This window comes from Carassius carassius, chromosome 11 (assembly GCF_963082965.1).
Source record: "Carassius carassius chromosome 11, fCarCar2.1, whole genome shotgun sequence".
NCBI lineage: Eukaryota > Metazoa > Chordata > Actinopteri > Cypriniformes > Cyprinidae > Carassius > Carassius carassius.
In genome coordinates, this window is record NC_081765.1 from 3,624,218 (window position 1) to 3,647,188 (window position 22,971).

Here is a 22,971-nt window from a genome sequence, read left to right on the forward strand (position 1 = left end):
GACTCTTAATGTCATATAGGCCACACATGAGTAAAGCAAAAGTAAATAAATAAATAAAATGTAAAAAATAATAAGAAGAAAATAAATACAGAATTTCTTTTTTTTTCTATAATTAAGAACCTTGAAATTTGCCCACCAAGTTGATGGCGGTTATATGATTCATTGTGCAGATTAAAAAATATTTATCAAAAAAAAAAAAAACCTGTAAAATACTACATTCTGTCTTGTCTTGTCTTGTAAATTTGGTATTTTGTTGTCACTTTTTTGTTAGTGCAAACTGCAATTGAAAGGACTAAATAAAAGCTCTTCACTTACGTGACTGTTTCAGTGTCTCCATCTGCAAAAGAACAACGGAATAAACTTCAGAATCTGAACTGTGAGCTATTTAGCTGAACTAAGAAACCCATATACTGAAGCTATTGCTTCGACATCTTTGGGACACAAAGATTATGGTCCAACAAGGACCCAATGCACAAGTCTCAATCGATGGCCCACTTTTGTTGCAATTGTGAGAGGTAGCTAGAGGTATTCAAACAATGAGAAACTATTTTCAAAATATGAGGAATAAAGTTGCAACTGTGAGAAATAAAGCTGAAATAATGAGAATTAATTCTTCATTTACAAATTACTTTGCAAAAGTGAAGTGAAGTGTGGCTATACTCGGAATTTGCTCACCAAAGAGGACAAAATGTTTGATTTTTTTCCTTGAGAAATAGCCCCACATCTTTATCGGTTTCTCTTTCTGTGTTACCTTGGACAATAAGTTCGGTGGTTGCAGAGGCTTTCCCGGCACTGTTAGCCACCAAACAGGTGTACACACCAGCGTCCTCTGAGCATATGTGGCGAATCTCCAGGAAATGCATTCCTGACCTCTCAAACATGTTATAGTGATCAGACTGCTGGATCTTCTCTTCTCCCTAACAAAGAAAATGCAGGGAATGAATATATTATGGCTCAACCTGTGATTTTAAATATTCCTTAATGGTGTATCACCTTATACCACTGCACCAGTGGCTGGGGTCGTCCCGTGATCTTGGCTGAGAATTTGCCACTCTGTCCCACTTTGAGATAGATGCGAGAAGGTTTAGCCACAAACTTTGGGGGGCTTTCACCCCAGATACTGGGTCTATTGTCTACTGCAGGAACACCCAGCGATCCACTGGAGACAGAAGAGAGAAAACATATGTAACACTATTAATTTACAGGACTAAATGCAGGAATATAATTTATTACATTAATTTAGCTGTTTCTTGTAAATTTTTCTTGCAAAATTGGTAATTTATGTCTACAAAATGGCCAAAATGTTGATAAAATTTTGCCAAATGTTTTTTTGTTTTACTTTAACTAATCAGTTTAAACAATTATACTCATTACCAAAATGATATAGTATGTTGTGTATTTCATATTCATGCATGGCATGTCCTTTTTCTAGGCAGTATGTATCTCACCCTGCTCTGTTGGAGGAAGGAAGACTGTATTTTTTTCCTGCATTTCCTGTGTGTGATGGGAAAAGATAATCACAATACTCAAAAGACAAAGTATACACTTATCCATAAACACACAGAATTCATTACACACATTAAAAGCAGATATTATTATTTCCCCCTTCTTTCTCTATCTCTCCTTCCTTCATAAACATGGCTTGAGCTGCATGCTATTATCTGTTGCTATTTGTAAAGTACTTGATTGGCTCCACATGTTTGTGTTTCTGTGAAGTATGCCGAAAGAAGTTTATTAGGCATTTATTAGTCTGTAAATCAGTACAGATGTAGTGCTGCATCTCTAAATGTGGACATGTTTACTATAGGCAAAAATAGTGTAAAATGAGGAATGTAGTATACACTATAATGTAAACTTTTAATGCACTGTGATGCAAGAAGACAATAACAGAGTCATTTTATTAGCTGAAGTCAGTTCACTGATGATTCAGTGATGTCATCATCCAGTTCAGCTCTCTTTCAATAGTGTCTCTGCAAATCAGTCAAGCGTCCCCAACTGAGCAAGCCAAAAGTGACAGTGGCAAGGAACCAAAACTCCATCAGTGACAGAAATAGAGATAAAAACCTTAGGGGGAAACCAAGCCCAATCAGGAGGCCAGTTTGGTCAGATCAAACCAGCATGGTGTGGTTTAATTCCAGGTTGAAACACACAACTGCAGAGGACTTGTCTGATTCCTTTGCCTTTTTATATTTATTCCCAGCTGTTATGCTCCCTTGAACAAGGGGATTACTCCTTTGAGGTCCTCACAAAACTTTCTAGATCTCATCCATCTCATTACCCAAACAACTGCCTATGCACATTTTTTTTGTGTCGGACTGAACACCTCGTCCAAGGCAAAGCTGTCTGCCGATTATTCCCGAGGGAGTTTCACCGCTTTTGTAGAGTGGGTGCTGGAGGAAAATGGACTGTATTTTTCCATCTGCCCCGCTGACAAAGACATTAGACAAACATAATCCTGCTGCACAGAGAAATTGCCTGAGCCAGCTGCAGTTGGAGAACCCAATCATGCCGTGACAGGAGAGCCAGCACAAGAACCTGTGACTGAACTGATCATTGCCCTGGAACCTGAGCCTCTAGATTGGTCTGACCAAGTGTGTGAGCCGGCAACATCATCCATCCCTAAGGGAGTTTTGGTTTAGATCGAGGGCTTGGAGGGAAGTCCCATTCACACTCCCTCCACTGAGGGTGAGCTGCAGCTGGACACCGGACAATATTCTAAGGACATTTTTGGACATTTTTGAGGAGGATCTTATTTTTTTGAGGGTTGGTCCCCTGTGTTTCTGAGTCTCCGCTGGTTCTGTCTAGCTCTCCTACAGCTCCTGAACTCCCTATGACTCTTTAGTTCCCTCTCCCACCTCCTCTTATGCCAGCCAGTTCCTTAACCCTGTCTCCACTGGTTCCTGTCAGTCCCTCAGCTCACCCTCAGTCAGCACTATCTGGGTGCTGAGATCTGCCTAGGGCCTTGCAGTCTCCAGCTCCACCCAGGCGTGAGGATCCCCTATCTCCCCCTTGAGCCTCTGAGCCCTGGACTCCACCTCGGTCCTCCGACCCATCGGCTCCGCCTTGGATCTTAGCTCCTTTGTCTCCACTGTGGCCCATCATCCTACTGGCTCCACAGGGTTCCCTCGTCCTGCTGGCTCCACTTTGGTCAGTCGCTGACCATTCGCCGCCTTAGAACTCCACTCCTCTGATTTCACCTCATCACTCTATACCTCAGGCTCTGTCAAGCTCCTCCTTCCCTTTGGCTCTTGATCTTTAAGCTCTACCTTGGCCTTCCAGGCCTCGGTTCTCGCCCTGGCTCTTAGTCTGCTCGGCTCCACCTGGGTCTCCAACTCCAGCGGCTCCATTTCCATCAGTCAGACCCCTGGTGTAGCCAATTCTAACTCCAACATGGCTCCTCCCTCCGGCGACTCCATTGTGGGTCACCGTCCTGACTGGTCTCTGGATCTCCACCTGGCTAATCCTGCTCCTTGCTCCTCCCTCCATTTCACCATGGTTCCTCCTGCAATCAACTTCTCTCAGTCCCTGCCTTTTTCCTTCTCTACACCCTCCTCCAGAACCCCCGCCCACCCTCCTTAGTTGGACTCTCTATGCATCAAAAGGACGCGGCTTATCGGGGAGGGGATGTACTGTTATATGTATGCTTTGTCTGTCAGTTTTCTGTCTGCCCTGTTTGACCTGTTTTTCTTAGTTCCCTCAATTAGTTCATACTGTTCACCTGTGTCCTCTCAATTATTTAATTGTCCAGGCAGTAAAATATCTAAATATCCTTAAAACAAGATACATTGAATATCTGTTGCATTAAAGTTATCATACCTCAGTAGCAGTTTCTTGTTTTTAGATAAGAACTACATTTGGTTATTACTACATTTTGTTGTTATGCTTAACACATGCTTGCTACATTGCTGTAGCACCTCTTTTCACCCTCTGTATAAAACTCTGTTTTAATTCCTGTCTCTTTAAATTTTGCTTTTCAGCTCCTGAGGCTTCTTGAGGAGCTGCAAACAGTATTATATATATGGTAACTATGTCATTGTTATTGTAAGTCCATTATTTTTAGCAATGTTTTATTTTTATTTTTAACAATAAAATTGTTTAATCGGTACCTGTTATTATATTATCATGACCATATTATTCATTCAAGCTAAACCTCGAGCCCATCATGGTGATGCTTTACCTTCCACAATGATCTCCATGGTTACCTGGCGGCTCCCAGCATCATTGACAGCCTCACATGTGTAACGTCCTCCATCCTCATCCTGGACATCCTGGACCGCCAGACTAAAGGTCCCACGAGCACTCTGTTCCATGGAGTAATGATCTCCTGCTATCAGTAGCTTCCCATTCCTAAACCAGCAAACCTGGGGCTCTGGAAAACCACGTACCTGACAGAGATCACATAGAAAGTAAGACATGAACATGATATGGGGCTAAGTAAATTATCAGGAAATCTTTATTCTGGAATAAAAAAGATATAAAGAGTATTTTAAGAATAAAAAGATGTGCATTTGTGGATTAAAAGAATATAAATGTTTATTTATTTATTTTAGAAAATTACAGATTGTTTTATTAGATAAGACGGTTATTCCTCGGCTGGGATCATGTCGAGCCCTTTGAAGCTGCACTGAAGCTGCAATTTGGACCGTTGATCCCCATTTAAGTCCATTATATGGAGAATAATCCTTTAATGTTTTCCTCAGAAACCTTAATTTATTTGCGTCTGAAGACATGAACATCTTGCATGACATTAGCCACATTTCTAGCATTTGTAATACTGCATTTTTACATATTAAAAATATATCTAAATTACGACCTATGCTCACAATGTCAAATGCAAAAACATTAATTCATCTGTCCATGACCACAAGATAAAATTATTGTAATGCTTTATTGGGTGTTGTTAATAAACAAATTCCAGCTGGCCCAAAATGCAGTAGCTTCTTACTAGAACCAGGAAGCATGACCATATTAGCCCGGTTCTGTCAACACTGCACAGGCCCCTATTAAACATTTTATAGATTTTTAAATCTTGCTTATTACTTTTAAAGCCCTGAATGATTTAGCACCTCAGTATTTGGACAAGCTCTTATTGCACTATAGTCCTCCACATCCGCTGTGTTCTCAAAACTCTGGCAATTTGATAATACCTAGAATTTCAAAATCAACTTGCATTATTGACACAATATTTTCCTATGTAATGCTCTTCAGTTGCTTTGACACAATCTGTATTGTTAAAAGCACTATATAAATAAAGCTGACATGACTTGACTTGACATGGGGGTGAATAAATTATCAGATTTGTTTTAAGCCTGGTTCACACGGCAGGATAATTAGGCCGATTTTAGCCCCGATTGACACCTTCCGACAATCTTAAGGATGCTCCGATTATCGTAAAATAATCTGATCAGATATTCCTGCCGTGTGTGGTGTGTTAAGACTGCTCTCCTCTGCTCGGAAGAACGTCGGGACCGCTCTGATCTCAAATCGGGGATATCCAACATGTTGGATTTATTTGGCCCGATTTCTTCTCGTGTGTGGTGTCCTCCGAGGACAAACGATCACGCAGCCTGTGGACTGTGGCGTGTAGCCAATCAGAAAGCGAGGTGACGAGGCGACGAGGCGACGAGGAACTACCGGGAAACAAAATCAAAACGGCCGGCGGCATGGCGCACCAGAAAGACCGGTGGACGTCGGAGATGGAGGACTTTGTCTCCACTTCTTTGACCATCACCTTTTCCTGTTTTTCTTATGTTTTTTCCGGTTACAAACAAAGCACACACTATGGCCACTGCATCCTCTTCGTCCGCCATGATTGTTTACTCTGAAGTCACGTTTGATCTCGAGGGAATTTGCGAGATTTCCCGTCTGACCTGGGAATGCTCGGGAGTCAAATCGGTTCGTGTGTGAGGTGTTGATTTTGCCGTGTGGCTGCACACCACACACTGTACGGCAAAAACTGTTAGACCCATGATTTTTTATCGCCGTGTGTGGGGTCTCTCAGGTTTGGAAAATCGGCCGACAATTTTTAAATCGTCCCGTGTGAACCAGGCTTTACTCTGGAAGTGGACTAACCCTTTAAGAGATAAAAACTCCCCAGAAATATCAGATTAGTAGAAACATGCATAAAGGTAACTACAGTATGTCTTTCTGTGCTTTGTCTGCATACAACCACATTAACTCAGTAAATAGATCAGCAGTAATTAGTCAACATGACCGTCCAAGCAACGAGTGAACATTACTCTGTCTGACCAAAGGAAGCTACTGGGTGTTTAAAGCAAGCCGAGACAGTTCCATAATTAAAAAGTTGAGTGAGACAAATATGAACAGCATTCTGGACATGCTTAAAACCCAGTGAACAGAGACAGGAACAACCTTCATTATTAGTTACTCAGTAACTGATTATCAGCATTGCCCTGCTTATAGACCAAACAGCAGAGAGTTCTCTTTACTTATTTCCTGGGAATGTTCGGTGTGTGTCTAATGTGTAATGAACAAAAAAAACAACAACAACAAAAACAAAAAAACATCATACCTATTCGCAGCACTTCTCTTTCTGTCATAAAGCTTTCATGATTATAATAAGTGCAAAAATTAACCATGGTAGGATTACTAAAGTGTACTTTTGGATATTGTACTGTGGTAATTTTGCTGAATCTAGCTCCTGGAGGGCCAAAGTCTTGAACTCAAAGTCAGAGTTTTAGCTCCAGTCTGCCACAACACATCATGGAGATTTGTTGTAATCCAAGGCTGGATCTGAAAGCTTAGGCAGCTGACTTGTTGCCTTGCTGCCGTATCAGGCAATGACAGAGAGTGTTTGCATCTGAAGATGCCCTCCCTAAACTCAGACAGACTTCTGAGACAGTATAATGTTATAATACTAAATGGGGAAACTGTTGGTGACAACTAAATGATTATTAAATTATTAAAGTTCTAATATCTTGCTCAATATGAAATCAAACGTTATTCAAAAGGATACATTACACACAAAATGTCCACTGAGTGCAACTTTCAGATTCATTTTATTTCTTAGCTCTACCCACAGCGTCAAATGCACAGGATAGTGGGATATTATCAACAGCGAAGGAAAGGCGACATCTATGCTGCCTTTGAAAAGTGATCAGATGAAGGTGTCTCTGTAGACAAGAAGTGTTACCATCATTAGTTACGTATGCGCCTCGTTGCCTTCATTTTTCAGCATTCAGATGGGCGTGGATGTTTGCTGTAATCCAAAAGATATTGATTAGCTGGTTCAGGTTTGTTTAATCAGGTCTGAAGCTAAAATCTACAGCACACTTGCCCTCTGAAAGCAGAATTGGGCACTTCAGAATTGGGTAATATGGTAGCACTTTATTTGACAGCCCTGTTCTGTGTGTACATACTATGTACATATTATAGTGATTACAATAATTGGGTAATAACTAGGTACTAACCCTGAACCTACCCCTAAACTTAACTGTAGCCCATGTAGTTACCTTATATTACCCAGTACTTTCTTAGATAAGTACACAATAAGTTCATGTCAGTACTTGTAACAAGTGGATTGTTAGTTTTCCTGTCATGTTTCCAAGGGGACAGATTTGAGTGACGTACAGACAGAGAGCCAGGCTTAAGACACTTGTAATGCTGTTATGCACATGTGTTAAATAAAGTAAGCAATGATACTGCTTTAACCGTCCATTCTGTATAGTTTGATAAAACAGAACAGTATGAAACATGGTGGCAGCGGCCGTGAATTCAGCCGAAGTTAGTACTGAGCCGTGAAGAGTGAAAAGTGCCGCTAGCTTGTTGTAGTTAGCCTAGCCCGCGAGCTCGAGCAAGGGACTACTCAGTGTTTACGGAGCCGAAGCCGGAGGAGAAAAGTGCGTCAGACGTCGCGATGGATGGTCTCAAGCCGCCTCCAATACTTTGTTTGGATTCAGCCAACTTAGCCAAAACTTGGAAAAGTTGGAAGGAGGAGTTTACGCTGTATACGGACCTCACTATGCCCGATGCAGAGGAGACAACTAAAGTTAAGTTGTTTAATTACCTCCTCGGAGAGAGAGGGAGGGAACTTTTAGAAACGCTGACAAGCGGTGATACATCTGCGAGGAGGACAGTGAGTACAATGATGACGCAGTTTGATAAACATTGCAATCCGCAACTGAATGAGACTGTTGAGCGATATAAGTTTTTTGTTAGAGACCAAGGACAAGACGAAAGTATTGACAGATATGTCACAAATTTGAGAGTATTGGCCAGCACATGCAATTTTTGTGACATTAAGGACTCACTTATAAGAGATCACATTTTGTGTGGTACACAGAGCCCTGTGATGAGGGAAAGACTGTTAAGGGAAGAAAACTTAACGCTGGATAAGTGCATGCAAATATGCAGAGCTACTGAACTGTCAAAAGAGAACAGCAAAACCATACAAGGTAAAACGGTGGAATAAATACATGCAATGAAGAAGAATCCAAGAAGAGACAAAAAAGAGGAGATTAACTGTAACTTTTGTGGCAACACACATGAGAAAAATAAACACAAATGTCCAGCCTATGGAAAGAAGTGTAAGAAGTGTGGAAAAGAGAACCACTTTCACCCTCAATACCACGACTTAGGTGCCCTTGAGCAAGGCATCGAACCCCCAACTGCTCCCCGGGCGCCGCAGCATAAATGGCTGCCCACTGCTCCGGGTGTGTGCTCACAGTGTGTGTGTGTTCACTGCTCTGTGTGTGTGCACTTTGGATGGGTTAAATGCAGAGCACAAATTCTGAGTATGGGTCACCATACTTGGTTGAATGTCACTTCACTTTGCTGCAAAATGCAATTCCAAGTTTGAGAAAAACAAGAAAGGCAGACCGGTACACACAATTTCAGAGTCAAGTGAATCGTGTGAGGACATCATGACAATAACAGACATCAGAGAAAACCAAGAGACGATAAATCAAGTGAAAGAAGCACAGAGCAAAAGTCAACATCTCTTCGCAGGTATGTTGTTGGACAAAAAGCTAGTTAACTTTCAGATAGACTGTGGTGCTACTTGTAATGTTATCCCAATGCAACTGTTGAACCCAAGTATACAATTGGATCACACAGAGAATGTACTTGTCATGTACAACAAAAGCAGATTACGCCCACTTGGAAAATGTAAAGTCAAACTCCGAAATCCGAGAAATGATAAATTATACAGACTTGAGTTTCAAGTGGTGGACCAGGAGGACAGGATCCCGCTACTGGGAAGAAAGGCTAGTGAAGCCATGAAGTTGATCAAAGTGCAGTATGAGAACATACTGGCGATTGACAGTATAGTGAAAACACAATGTACAGACAAAACGACTGACAACAGTGTGCAGCTGACAAATATGGAGAAAATAAAGACAGAGTTCGGAGATGTTTTCACAGGCGTTGGCTGCTTAGAAGGCGAGTACAACACTGAAATAGACAAAAGTGTACCACCAGTAAAACTGCCTAAATGCAGAGTGCAATGATGACCCCACTTAAAGAAGAACTAAAGAATCTGGAAAGCCAAGAAATCATAGCACCTGTGGAGTGCAGCACTGACTGGATAAGCAGTATGGTGTCAGTGACAAAACCAAATGGAAAGCCAAGGATCTGTATAGACCCCAAACCACTGAATAGAGTACTGAAAAGGAGCCATTTTCCGCTTCCGACCATTGATGATGTCCTGCCAGAACTCTCAAAATCCAAGGTATTCACTGTTTGTGATGTGAAACATGGATTTTGGCACGTCAAGCTGGACGAAGAGTCCAGCTACCTTACCACGTTTGCAACCCCATTCGGACGGTATCGTTGGCTCAGGATGCCAATGGGTATAAGCCCAGCTCCGGAGGTTTTCCAAAGGAAACTCATGCAAGCGATAGAGGGCTTACCGGGTTTGTATATCATTGCGGATGATATACTGATCACGGGGGAGGGTGACACACAAGAGGAAGCAGACAAGGATCATGGGAAAAACTTGAGATGTTTTCTAATGATGTGCAGACAAAGAGACATTAAACTCAATGCAGACAAGTTTAAACTGAGGAGAGAGTCTGTACCCTACATTGGACACTTGCTGACAGCTGAAGGCCTCTGCATTGACCCGGAGAAAGTGCGGGCGGTGCGGGAGTTGCCGAGGCCTACTGATGTGAAGGGGGTACAGAGACTGGTTGGTATGTTGAACTACCTATCAAAGTTTTGTGATCATCTATCGGATGACTGTGAAGTTTTGAGACAACTTACACACAAGGACAACATGTGGGAATGGACTGAGGTGCACAAGACAGTTTTTAAAAGATTGAAAGACAAAATAACAAACACACCACTGCTCAAGTACTATGACCAAAATGAGGAATTAACCATGCAATGTGATGCCTCAGAGACAGGGCTAGGAGCAGCCCTGACACAGAAAGGTAAACCTGTGGCATTTGCGAGCAGAGCGCTGACACCCACAGAACGGGGTTATGCGCAGATAGAAAAAGAATGTCTGGCCATAGTGTTTGGAATGGAAAAGTTCCATCAATATACTTATGGTAGAAAAGTGACTGTTCAAAGTGACCATAAGCCACTAGAGAATATTGTGAGAAAACCTCTACTTACCTATCTCTGCAGAAAGACTATCAGCCATTCGCGATGCAACAAAGGAGGACACAAAGTTGCAGGAGGTGATTAAGTTGATACTTGCAGGATGGCCTCAGAACAAAAAAGACATTGAGCAAAACATTCAACACTATTTTGATTTTCAGGATGAGCTGAGATTTCAGAATGGCATAGTGTTCAGGGGAGAAAGAGCAGTTATTCCTGACACACTAAGAGCTGACCTGACCAGCCGCATACACTCAACACATCTGGGAGTGGAAGGTTGCCTCAGACGAGCACGCGAGTGTGTGTACTGGCAGGGGATGAATGAGCAAATAAAGACGTTCATTTCCAAATGTGCCATCTGCAGGTCAGTTGACCCCAAGCAACAAAAAGAGACACTGCATCCCCATGACATTGCCTACAGACCTTGGGCTAAGGTAGGAACTGATTTGTTTTCTTGGCACAATAAAGACTACCTAGTAACTGTGGACTATTATTCAAATTTCTGGGAGGTTGATTATTTGCCGGACACCAAAAGTACCACAGTGATTCACAAACTGAAAGCACACTTTGCTCGTCAGGGGATTCCAGATGTGCTCATCTCTGATAACGGGCCGCAGTACTCATCACACGACTTCAAAATATTCAGCCAAAAGTGGGAATTTGTGCACAGAACATCGTCACCCAGGTACCCACAAAGCAATGGAAAGGCTGAGTCAGCTGTCAAAACAGCAAAACGTCTTATGCAGAAAGCTGCAGCTGCTGGACATGATCCATACTTAGCCCTACTGGACCATCGCAACACACCGAGCCAAGGTCTCACCACCAGTCCAGCACAGAGACTTCTCAGCAGGAAAACCCGGACCCTTCTTCCTACTAAAGAGACACTGTTGGAGCCGAAAGTGTCAAACAACAAACAGGGACTGATTAACAACAGACAAAGACAGGAGAAATACTACAACCGCACAGCAAAAGACTTGGACTGTTTCACATCAGGGGACAGTGTTCGAGTCCAACCATTTGAGCCTTGTAAAACCTGGAAAACAGCTAGAGTGATTAGACCAGTGTGTCCCATATCTTATGAGGTTGAGTTGGAGTCTGGTAGTGTTCTGAGGAGATACCGTCGCCATCTCAGGCACAACTACTGCCCACCCTCAACATCTGAACAAACAGGGGTTTTGACAAACACACAAACTGTAGCTGCTGAACAAGGTCAATGTAGGGATCAAAGCACTGTTACTACGAGGTCTGGTCGTCAGGTTAAAATGCCTACCTATTTGAGGGATTACACTACGTGAGATTATTATATGACATGTTTGGTCATTTTCTAAGTATGATTGTGAGTTGCGGTTGCACTGTAAAGGAGAGGGGAAAAGGATAAATGAGTTATTGATTGCACAGTTAATTTGCAAGGAATATATTGTCAAGAATAAGTTTACAAATATGCACTTGAAGTTAAGGTCCTAAGAGGACATGTTATAAGTTTGCTTTTGAATTTAGTTAAGATAATTACATGCATTTTGCTGAAGCATTAATGTTTACATCTGAAGGCACTGAGAAGAAAATGTTAATTTTGTTTACAAAGAAAATGTATAACTTGTAAAAAAAAAAAAAAAAAAAAAAAAAAAAAAAAAAAGAGAAAGGATGTAACAAGTGGATTGTTAGTTTTCCTGTCATGTTTCCAAGGGGACAGATTTGAGTGACGTACAGACAGAGAGCTAGGCTTAAGACACTTGTAATGCTGTTATGCACATGTGTTAAATAAAGTAAGCAATGATACTGCTTTAACCGTCCATTCTGTATAGTTTGATAAAACAGAACAGTATGAAACAGTACTGTAAAGATAAAGAGCAACCAGTAATAACATTTTATTATGGGCATGGTACAGTGCTATACTATTAATATATTACAGTTCTGAAAAACTAGCACTGAACTTGCCTTAGCATGCACCACCACTTATCATGCATTGTTTTCATTCATCCTGAGAAGGCTTTGTCTTTTACATCATTGAAATATCTGTCCGTTATAGATCAGCATGATGAAAAGAGCACCTGATCCTTCTATAATAGAAGGAACACAAATGCCTGAGTCATTATGGGAGCGGTACAACTGTGCTTCTTGTGAAGTGCTCCAGAGCGCAGACTCTCTCGTGTTCACTTCATTGATCTCGTTCTGCTTGTTTTCTCTTGGTTCTATCAACCATTACATATCTGTGTGCTGACCATGTCTAATAAGGACACCGTATGGATAATCTCCCTCCATTCAGCCTCTCTTTGACCAATGTTGGCTTGTTTCATTTCCAAACATCTCAGTAAAATTGTTTAACATTGTGCATTGGAAGAAGACCAGAGTAAAATCATGAAACACAATCTTTTTCTCTGTCTGTAAACCAGCAGTACCGCACATCCACTTCACAGGCAAAAACAAAATTCAGAGGAAACTGCTAACTACTGCAAGCTGCAATGGATTTCAGATCGAATATACACATTTATACGGTTTGATGGCTTAGACAACAGATTGATTCCAGATGCCCCTCCAAAGTTCCAGTGCTAAAAAAAAACTTTAAAAGAAAAGCTTTACCATACAGCAATTGTTTTTAGGAGCACGTCAAAACTGGCCTCTTTTACTTTCAGTCAAAAGTTACCTCTCGGTGACAGGTCCACTTTAGTGCAGATTTGCCCAAATATAGCGATATTAGCTCTGAAATCTCTATTAAATAAGAGCAGTGCTGGTATTTCCTCTATGTCGGCTGCTGCTTTGTCTTGTGTACACTCTCTCAGTTTGAAGTCTTTACTTTGAGACTTGTGGTCAGGAGCTCTACCTCAAAAATCCAGCAGGACTCACATCCGATGCTGAGGGGAAGAAAAACAGGGTTTTTTGTTTGTTTTCTCACACACAATTCATACTGACATCACAAGTAGGGCACAAGTCTTCAGTTAGGCCAGATACAAAGAGGATACTGTTGCATTCAGTGTATTCACCTATGAACCGAATTCTCATTGTGATTTTTATAAAGAAATGTGAGTGGCATTTGCAAAAACTAAACTCACAGCCAATTATTCTGGAGTGTGTTTCCGCTGCTTACTCACTGCTTAAGTACCAAGTATGTTGCATCGTTGGAGAAATGAACTAGCTATGGTTCAACAATAGAGCCTGTCTCCAATGATGTTAAACTGGTGGTGGAGTAATATTTTTGAATGAATCAGTCTGAGATGAACATAAAATCTGAGGACTACTTTTTGCTATTTCTATTCTCTGTTATTTTGGTTTATTTCCATGTATGAGTTGATGTATGATATTATGATATGATTCATAATTGTATTGTGAGATCCCTCTTAAGTCATTCATTGGGGTTCCCCAGGGACTCATATGCACTCAAAGGCGAAAGCTAAAAGATGTTAAATAAAATTTGCATATATATATATATATATATATATATATGGAACGAAAGATAAAGATGTTAGCTTTCTAAATTTGCTTTGCCTGTTTTATTTAATAACAGGTCATACTAATTAGAAACTATACTGTACTTCAAACATACACTTTGTCACGCTGTTTGCAAATACAGAACTGTTGGAGTATATTGGTGATAAAGGAAATATAACTCTGGGTGGTTGGGTAGGTGCTACTACAGTATGTGGTTGCTAGTGAGTTTTCAGGGTAAAAGCAACAGTGCAACTCAATGCTTATGCAACACAATACAATGCACAATGAAGGAATTAATTAGCTCACAACTATTTCAAGATTCCATAGTAGCTCTGTTGTACATCCTTCGTTTGAACCATGTTGGTCGTTAACGATGTCATGCGGGTGGTGGAGTTGTTGTAGTTAATTTATGTCTGTAGAACAGTGCAGGAAGAGTTACATGCTGAAGTTGATTAATTAGGGTTAGGGGTGGGTTGAAATAATTAACCTTAAGTATAACAGTTATGCTCATACTGTATTATAGCTATAAGCAAACCTCAGCAAACACTATTAAATGCACCCTTAGTATATACAAGAATATGTACAGAGGCTAGTGCATTGATAGTAATACATTGTGACGTAAGTGTTCAAATACTTTTCAGGGGCACTCTATGTGTACACGCAAACACAACTGCAACAGATTAAGACAAGACCACATACCCAGCTTGTTCTAATACATCAATATAGGTTGTTTTTTGTTGTTGTTTTTTTTATGCTACAAGCTAGTTTTTACACTAGCAAACAAAACTTAATCTTTTAAGGAGCCCTTTAAACGGCTGCCCAGAACTGAACATCAGACAGCTCAGACATGCTCCGAGGCGACTCACAAGCCAAACCAAGACACAATGCAGAAAACATGCAGTTGGGAAGTTTTTTATTATTATTTTTTTTTATATATATATGTTTGTGAATGTTTTTGAATGTTTTTCCTTGCATGTTTTTTATGGGATATTATTTTTTTTCCAATGACAGTCACTTCTTGTTTGTAATCTAAACATGATGACAACTGCTCATCCAAAACAATGTTGATGAATTCTGCAGTCTGAGATGTGGATGCTCCATGCACAGTTCGGAGCTTCTCTGGGCTGATCTGGAGTCAGTATTGGGGATGTTCCACCTGGCTCTCATTATGGGGCCTCAGACAAATATTCACTAATGACCTGCTGTTACTGAAATACAGCCCAAATTTTACATAGCACATACTTACATAGCTACCAACCACATATTATAAAAGAGTAACTTTATGCTCAATTTAGTTTATTCTGAGCTATCCATTTAGTAATGTACACATGCCACACACTCTGATAAACACTCCACTCACAGACTTTATGAATGAAGTGCAATCTGACTATTATGAGTAGCAACTAGAGTTGCATTTGCTGAACCATTGCTTTCAAGGCAGCAAAATAATAGTTTTAGGCAGCCTCATTGGAAAGACGTCCCTACGGTGACATTTCTGCAAAATGATCACATTGCTTGTTGGACATTTTGCTAGCTTCATGAATTTCCCACATGAAGGTGAATCTGAAAACGTTTTATTACCTTGGTTGTTGTACGTATCATGGCAGTTACGAAAGGAAATGTCCGGTAAGTGGTGCTAAAAGGCAATGCTTTGTTGTGTGTACCACTATAAATCCTACACTTGACCTAACCAATAGAGTTAAAGCAAAAATACGATAAAAAAAGCTTTTGCTAAAGCAATCATGTAATTTGCTTCTATAAGTCTTCAAGCTTTTTCTCATAATCCATGTTTTATGGGAGTCATCTCTGAACAATCATTTCTAGTTTGGTGGGGTTAAAGGGTACTATGCATGACTGATGAGGCTTTAAGGTACACGCAACTAAAAATGAAAACAAATGCAATAAACGGTTTAATTTAAATTGATTGTGAGGAAAGAAAAGCAAAACTGAGATGAGATCTGAGATTTTAATATGTAGTGCTCTCTTTCATAGATTGTAAACACCTCTCACTGCTGGGTGGCACACGGTCGCTCTGAACACCCCTCAGGTGATAAAAGTTTATACAGTAAACTGATACGCACCGCTCACATTCCACAGAGTAGTGAGCCAAAACATCAGGTTATTGTTTGACAGAGAACTCAACCTTATGTTTCCCTCTCCCTCTTTCCTGTTATCACTTTTTCCTGGCTTCACCTTCGCCGTTAAAACCTGGCGAGGTCACGCACCTGAAATACTGCAGCACAATCAGTCCAGAGGCTCCCAGAGCACTCAAACACACTGATATCATTAACACATGCTCCTCTCTTTTACACAGAACTCGATCCGCTCCAGCATATTCTCATCAACACAATCTGTATACAGGTAGATATATTTTATTTTAATCTGTATAAATCTTTGTAAAATGCCAAAATATTTCTTTAAAATACCCTGTTTAATATTCACGTAAAACATTTCTAGCAGAACACATTGGTTTTTATATAAATACATCATCAATTATACTGTATGTTTGAACACAGCAGACTGAATGTATGTGTCTCGGGAAATAAAAAAAATTCAATCGTGAATGCAGTCATAGTTCATTGGGGAAAAAAGGTGAAACAAACACAGCAAGGAGTCGGATGTCATGGGTGCAGATGGCAGAAGTGTGGGTCTCCGTAGCGTAGGGACTGCAATGGATAGACCAAACCTCCTAAATAAATCCAAAGGATAATCCAGAACTGAGAGAGCAAAGTTAATCCAGACAGGAACACAGAAACACCAAAACACTGCAGAAGAAAACAGGACATGAGAACTAAAACAATCTGACAAAGACAGAGCAGACACAGAGAGATGATATAGGGGAGCATGACGAGCCACAGCTGGTGCCAATCAGCTCACCAGCATCAGACGTGCACACCAGACAGACAGAATAGCCAGTGAACTTGCAAACCACGACTGTACCCCTCCTCCTAGGAGTGCCTATTGTCAATTGTGAAAATAAATAAGGGAGTGATCCAATATGTCCTTTGCAGGAACCCAAAATTCCCTCCTCCAGACCACAACCTTCCCAGTCCACCAGGTGCTGGAATCCACATCCCCTCCGTCTCAAGTCCAGAATACATTTGAACAAATAAATAGGTTTTTCATCTATGAGATGGTGGGGGGAGGTGGTGGGAGTATTTGGGACTGGGGCAGACGGATAAATAGATGAATGAACAACGGGTTTTAAATTGGAGACTGGGAAGACGGAATGAATTCTCCTGTACACTGGAGGGAGTTTGAGGTGGACTGCCACTGGACTAAGGATCGTAGTGACAGTGAAGGGGCCGTTAAATTTGGGATCTAATTTATTACATACGGAACAGAGAGGAATGTTCTTAGAAGAGAACCACACTTTTTGACCAACAACATAGACAGGAGGCTTTGATCGATTGCAATCGGACTGGACCTTGGTGCGTATGCCACAACACCTCTGGATGAAGGCATGAGCATTCCAGACAAGGTCTGGTAACCTTAACTAAACTCAAATGGAGAGAGTCCCATGGATGACACTGGTAACAAGTTATGTGCGTACTGAAACCATGAGAGTTGCGTACTCCAGGAGGATGGATTCTGGTACAATAAACACCGCAACACCCACTTCAAGTCTTGGTTAGCTCGTTCAATTTGGCCATTGCTCTGATGATAAAACCCAGAAGAAAGACTGACACTCACCCCCAGCAATCGAAAAAATAAATGGAAACAAACTGGGGTCTCCTGTCAGAGACCACGTCTGTCAGTAGGCCATCAATGTGAAAGATGTGACCAACGACAGTAACTACTGTCTCCCCAGCAGAGGGGAATTTGGGCAGGGGGAATAAAATGGGCCACCTTGGAGAACCAGTCCACCATGGTCAAAATGAGCATGTTGCCATGTGAAGGCGGTAGGGTGGTGACAAAATTTAACACATGTAATGAATGAGGTGGATCAGACACAAGTATTTGTTATATGCAACAAATAGTGGACAATACCCCTCCCCAACATGCAAAACATGTGCTAGAGAGAACCAGGCCTCTGGGTACCATGGTAACAAAGACACACATTAAGATAAGATTGTTTTACAACTTGAAGGAATGTAGAGTTTTCACTCTAAATTCACTTTGAAACAGACAAAGGTACCCTTGTACTATACAGTCCATCCTAATTTTATCTATATCCTTCTAGATATAACCACTTGAGAAGTAGAGAAATGTTCTAAGTTTGTTAATGTTCCAATTAGAGTTAATGTTCCAATTATCCCCATCTCATAATTTTCCCCTTATATTGTTTTGCTTATGTATTGAAACAAACTCTTTCAAATTAACATTTTAGAATTGCATACTATTGTTAACAGAGGTCACATTTCGAGTGCATTTGTAATGGTTTAAATGTTCATTTATATTATATGTTGATACCTATAGAAGGTATTGGTGTTACCAGAATCTTTAATAGTTTCTTCATCAACATCCAATCAAAGACCATAGGCAAGACATATGCCTGAGAACAAAGAGTCATAAACTTTCACTCCAAAGCTACCATTCCTCATTAACTCATTCAAGTCCTGACGGTGTGACATTGTCACCCTTTATAGATCACTGATCACCAGATCAGAAAAAAAAAGTTTTTTCAGATTCACAAACTACAAGGCAAGATGCAGAGCTAAGAGTCCCAACCTAAGCTTGTGCCAGGCTTTCAGACTAGTCTTTCCACCTCAAGATCCTCCTATTCAAACTGGTTCTTTCTCATCACCTAACTACAGCCAACCTACTGGAGCCCCAAAGTGCATCTGGACTCTATTCAAACAGGCAAGACGTTCAAGTATCAAACTTAGTCTTATTAATTGATATATTTAGTATCATATGAACCTTTTACAAAGGTGTTTTTGAACTAAGAAACTGATGTTTCCTTCAGGCTGTATATCTACTGAATATCAAATTGTATGATAGTTTCATGTTTTGATTTCTCTTCTCTTTACTGCTTAAACTTTAACCCTTTTTCCTATGTCCACTGTGTGTGTGTGTGGTCTTGTTTTTGTGACATATCAGGACACAACTCTGTATAATGACATGGGTATGTCACAGTTATTACAAGGAGAGGGTGACTTATGAGGACCTAACCCATGTCCCCATTTTTCAAAACGTTTATAAATCATACAGAATGAGTTTTTTTGAGAAAGTAAAAATGCACAAAGTTTCCTGTGAGGGTTAGGGTTAGGTGTAGGGTTGGTGTAGGGCCATAGAATATACAGTTTGTACAGTATAAAAACCATTACGCCTATGGGATGAACCCACTTTACACAAAAACAAACGTGTGTGTGTGTGTGTGTGTATGTTAGAGTAGTTTAAGTGTTTTTGTAGTTAATAAAGTCTTACTTGTATCACACTTGAGGTTGTTCATTGTTTGTTTATAACTGGAGTCCCTTATCATGCAGATTTTTGCTACATGCTCTGAGTAGTACTGTACAGTAAGAAAGTTGTTTCCCTTAAACTGGAAAGTAACGTTCTTAGAATTGACAGAAAGTTGACACTGAGAAGTAAAGTAAATACTTACAGGGGATCTAAATATTTATAATTAATCATAACTATTATGATTGATTATTCATATTTCCTCTTTGAGCTGATTCGCTACACGTAATAGTGGATGAGTGTCTTGAAGGGACAGAGAGCGGTTGAAGAAATCCCACCTTGGGTTTGTTCGGAAGTCTTACAACTAGCACAGACAGAACAGGCCAAAACAATAATTTGAATGTCACAAGCCATACATTTCCACCAGAACTGCCGCTTAACCAGAAAAATTGTACTAACATTTGAACTAAAGGTTAATGCTTTTTTCCTAAACTAGAAACACAATTTTTTAAATGGGTGAGTAGGAGCAGCATAAATGTGAACTCCTTCAATATTATTTAAAAGGTAACCTGGACTGCAGCCCATGAAACTGCTTTGCATGCATTTATTGAAGTAGCCTAATGATATGAGTACATATTTTATATATACTCCATATCACCATGCTGCGTATGCTCTCACAGAATAGCATACGCAGCACGGTGATATGGAGTGACACAGAGGATACCATTGACAAAGGAATTATTGAATAAAGTTTTTATTTTTGTTTTCCTTGCTAACAAAAAGTATTCCCGTTGCTTCATATAACACAGATTGCACGTCTGATGGCAGATGGAGTATTCTGATGATGACTTTTCATACCTTTTATGGACCTTGACACTGTTATTTATTTGGCAGTCTATGGGACAGTCTCAAGCCTCCAGGTTTTAATCAAAAATATCTTAAATTGTGTTCTGAAGATGAACGGAGCTTTTACAGGTTTGGAACGACATGGGGGTAAGTGATTAATGACACAATTTTCATTTTAGGGTGGAGTATCACTTTAAAAGTGTGTCTAGGTAGCCAAATTACTTCAGATATTGCAACAGAAACAATATATATATATATATATATATATATATATATATATATATATATATATTTTTTTTTTTTTTTTTTTTTTATCAATGTTATTTATACTTATTAGTTTGCATACAGTATATATATATTTATATATAAAGGCTGTGAAAATTAATCTGCATTATTAATCCTTTTGATGTTTTATTTAAAAAAAATCACGGAAAAGTATCCTTTCATTGGATAATAAGAATTTAAAACGGAGGGGAAATATCATTATGAAATTAATGTTTTTCTCAAATACTCGTTTGACAAAATTATTGGCACCCCTAGAAATTGTAAGGAAAGAAACTACTTCACTACTTTACTACTTCAGAGTAAAATATCTCTGAAGTATATTCCCATTCATATTCACCATTTTGAGCACTCCAGCATGATAATAAACATGAAATCATCCAGCTCTGGCTTCCTGTTTCACAGAAATATAAAGAGGAGGAAAAATTGGTGAAGTGGCTTTAAAAAAGAGCTAAAGCAGTGAAAATTCCCATTTCCACCATCAGGGCAATAATTAAGAATTTCCAACAAACACAAAATATTATGAATCTGCCTGGAAGAGGACGTGTGTCTATATCGTCCTAATGTGTGGTGAGAAGGAGAGTTTGAGTGGCTAAAGACTCTCCAAGGACCACAGCTGGAGAACTGCAGAAAACGGTTGAGTCTCTGGCTCAGAAAACCTTTTAAAAAATTGTCAAACAGGACCTATATCAACACATGTTGTTCGGGAGGGTTACAAGAAAAATTATCCTAGCTCATTCAAAAACAAACTAATGCATATTCAGTTATAAGATATGACTGGAACTTTAAATGGGAATTGCTTCTATGATCAGATGAAACTAAAAAATGAGCCTTTTAGCAGCAAACTCTCAAGATGGGTTTGGTGAACAAAGAGAAAAAAAAGTACCCCATGTGTACAGTGAAATATACTGCTATATTTTACGCTAATATTTGTCTGTTTCTCTCTTGTTCCGAGGTCACCGTGGCCACCAGATCCAGTCTGTGTCCAGATCAGAGGGTCACTGCAGTCACCCGGATCCAGTACGTATCCAGACCAGATGGTGGATCAGCACCTAGAAAGGACCTCTACATCCCTGAAAGACAGCGGAGACCAGGACAACTAGAGCCCCAGATACAGATCCCTTGTAAAGACCTTGTCTCAGAGGAGCACCAGGACAAGACCACAGGAAACAGATGATTCTTCTGCACAATCTGACTTTGCTGCAGCCTGGAATTGAACTACTGGTTTCGTCTGGTCAGAGGAGAACTGGCCCCCCAACTGAGCCTGGTTTCTCCCAAGGTTTTTTTCTCCATTCTGTCACCAATGGAGTTTCGGTTCCTTGCCGCTGTCGCCTCTGGCTTGCTTAGTTGGGGACACTTCATCTACAGCGATATCGTTGACTTGATTGCAAATAAATGCACAGACACTATTTAACTGAACAGAGATGACATAACTGAATCCAATGATGAACTGCCTTTAACTATCATTTTTGCATTATTGACACTGTTTTCCTAATGAATGTTGTTCAGTTGCTTTGACGCAATGTATTTTGTTTAAAGCGCTATATAAATAAAGGTGACATTGACATTGACTCTGTTAGAAATCTTATAATGGGCCATATTTGGATCATCCAACTGTACAATAACCCAAACCTCAAAAACAACACAGAAATGGGTCACTGAGCTCAAAACCAAGCTTCTGCTATAGCCATTCCAGTCCTCTGACCTGAACCCTACAGAAAATGAGCGGAGTGAACTGAAGAGGAGAAGCACCAATATGGAGCTGTGCATTTAAAGGGTCTGGAGTGATTCTGGATGAAGGATTGGTCTCTGATCTCTTGTCAAGTGTTCTCTAACCTCATCAGGCATTATAGGAGAACATTTAGACCTGTTAAACTGGCAGATGGAGGTTTCAAAAAGTATTGAATAAAAGGGTGCCATTTATTGTGGCCAATGTGTATTAGAGAAAAACATTTATTTCCTAATGACCCCCCCCCCCCCCCCCATTTTAAATTCTTGTTATCCAATGAAATTATACATTTTTGTGAATCTTTTAAATAAAAGACCAAAGGGATTAACAATGCAGATTAATTTTCACAGCCTTCTTTGATCATATTTACCAAGGGTGACAATATTTTTGGCCACGACGGACGGCTGTAATGGAATTGGACAGAAAAAGATGAATAAGAGAGTGAGAGAAAGGAAAAAAGAGGAAAAGCAGTAAGTATGTGGAAGTAAAAGTTTACCACATCTGTTTCTAATAAGCTCCTGTTCAGTCCCAGTTTTCAGAAATTCAGTGTCTTACTGCCTCTCACAGAGTGAGAGAGAGAGAGAGAGAGAGAGAGAGAGAGAGATTATAATTACTATTGCTAATAGTGACAAACCAAAATTTAGCAAGTACCTCTCATCATGCGTTTACAATAAAGACGTGAATGATTCTCAAATCATGGAACATTTTGAGCAGATGTGAGCTGTTTTAAGCAATTACATCTATGATAATGCATGCTGGATTATAAAAATCTAGCTAATTTAATA

At 40.1% G+C, this 22,971-nt stretch overlaps 1 protein-coding gene across 2 annotated transcripts in view; it reads right to left on the reverse strand.

Moving 5' to 3' along the window:
• Window positions 1-22,971, reverse strand: part of LOC132152628 (myosin light chain kinase, smooth muscle-like) — an 86,806-nt gene that overhangs the window by 42,530 nt on the left and 21,305 nt on the right. For both annotated transcript variants that reach the window (XM_059561395.1, XM_059561394.1), the window contains exons 3-7: window positions 4,178-4,385; window positions 1,449-1,494; window positions 994-1,159; window positions 752-917; window positions 316-337 (exon numbers count right to left, since the gene is read on the reverse strand). In XM_059561395.1, coding sequence (XP_059417378.1) covers window positions 316-337; window positions 752-917; window positions 994-1,159; window positions 1,449-1,494; window positions 4,178-4,385 — 608 coding nt within the window. The remainder of the gene's footprint in view (window positions 1-315; window positions 338-751; window positions 918-993; window positions 1,160-1,448; window positions 1,495-4,177; window positions 4,386-22,971) is intronic.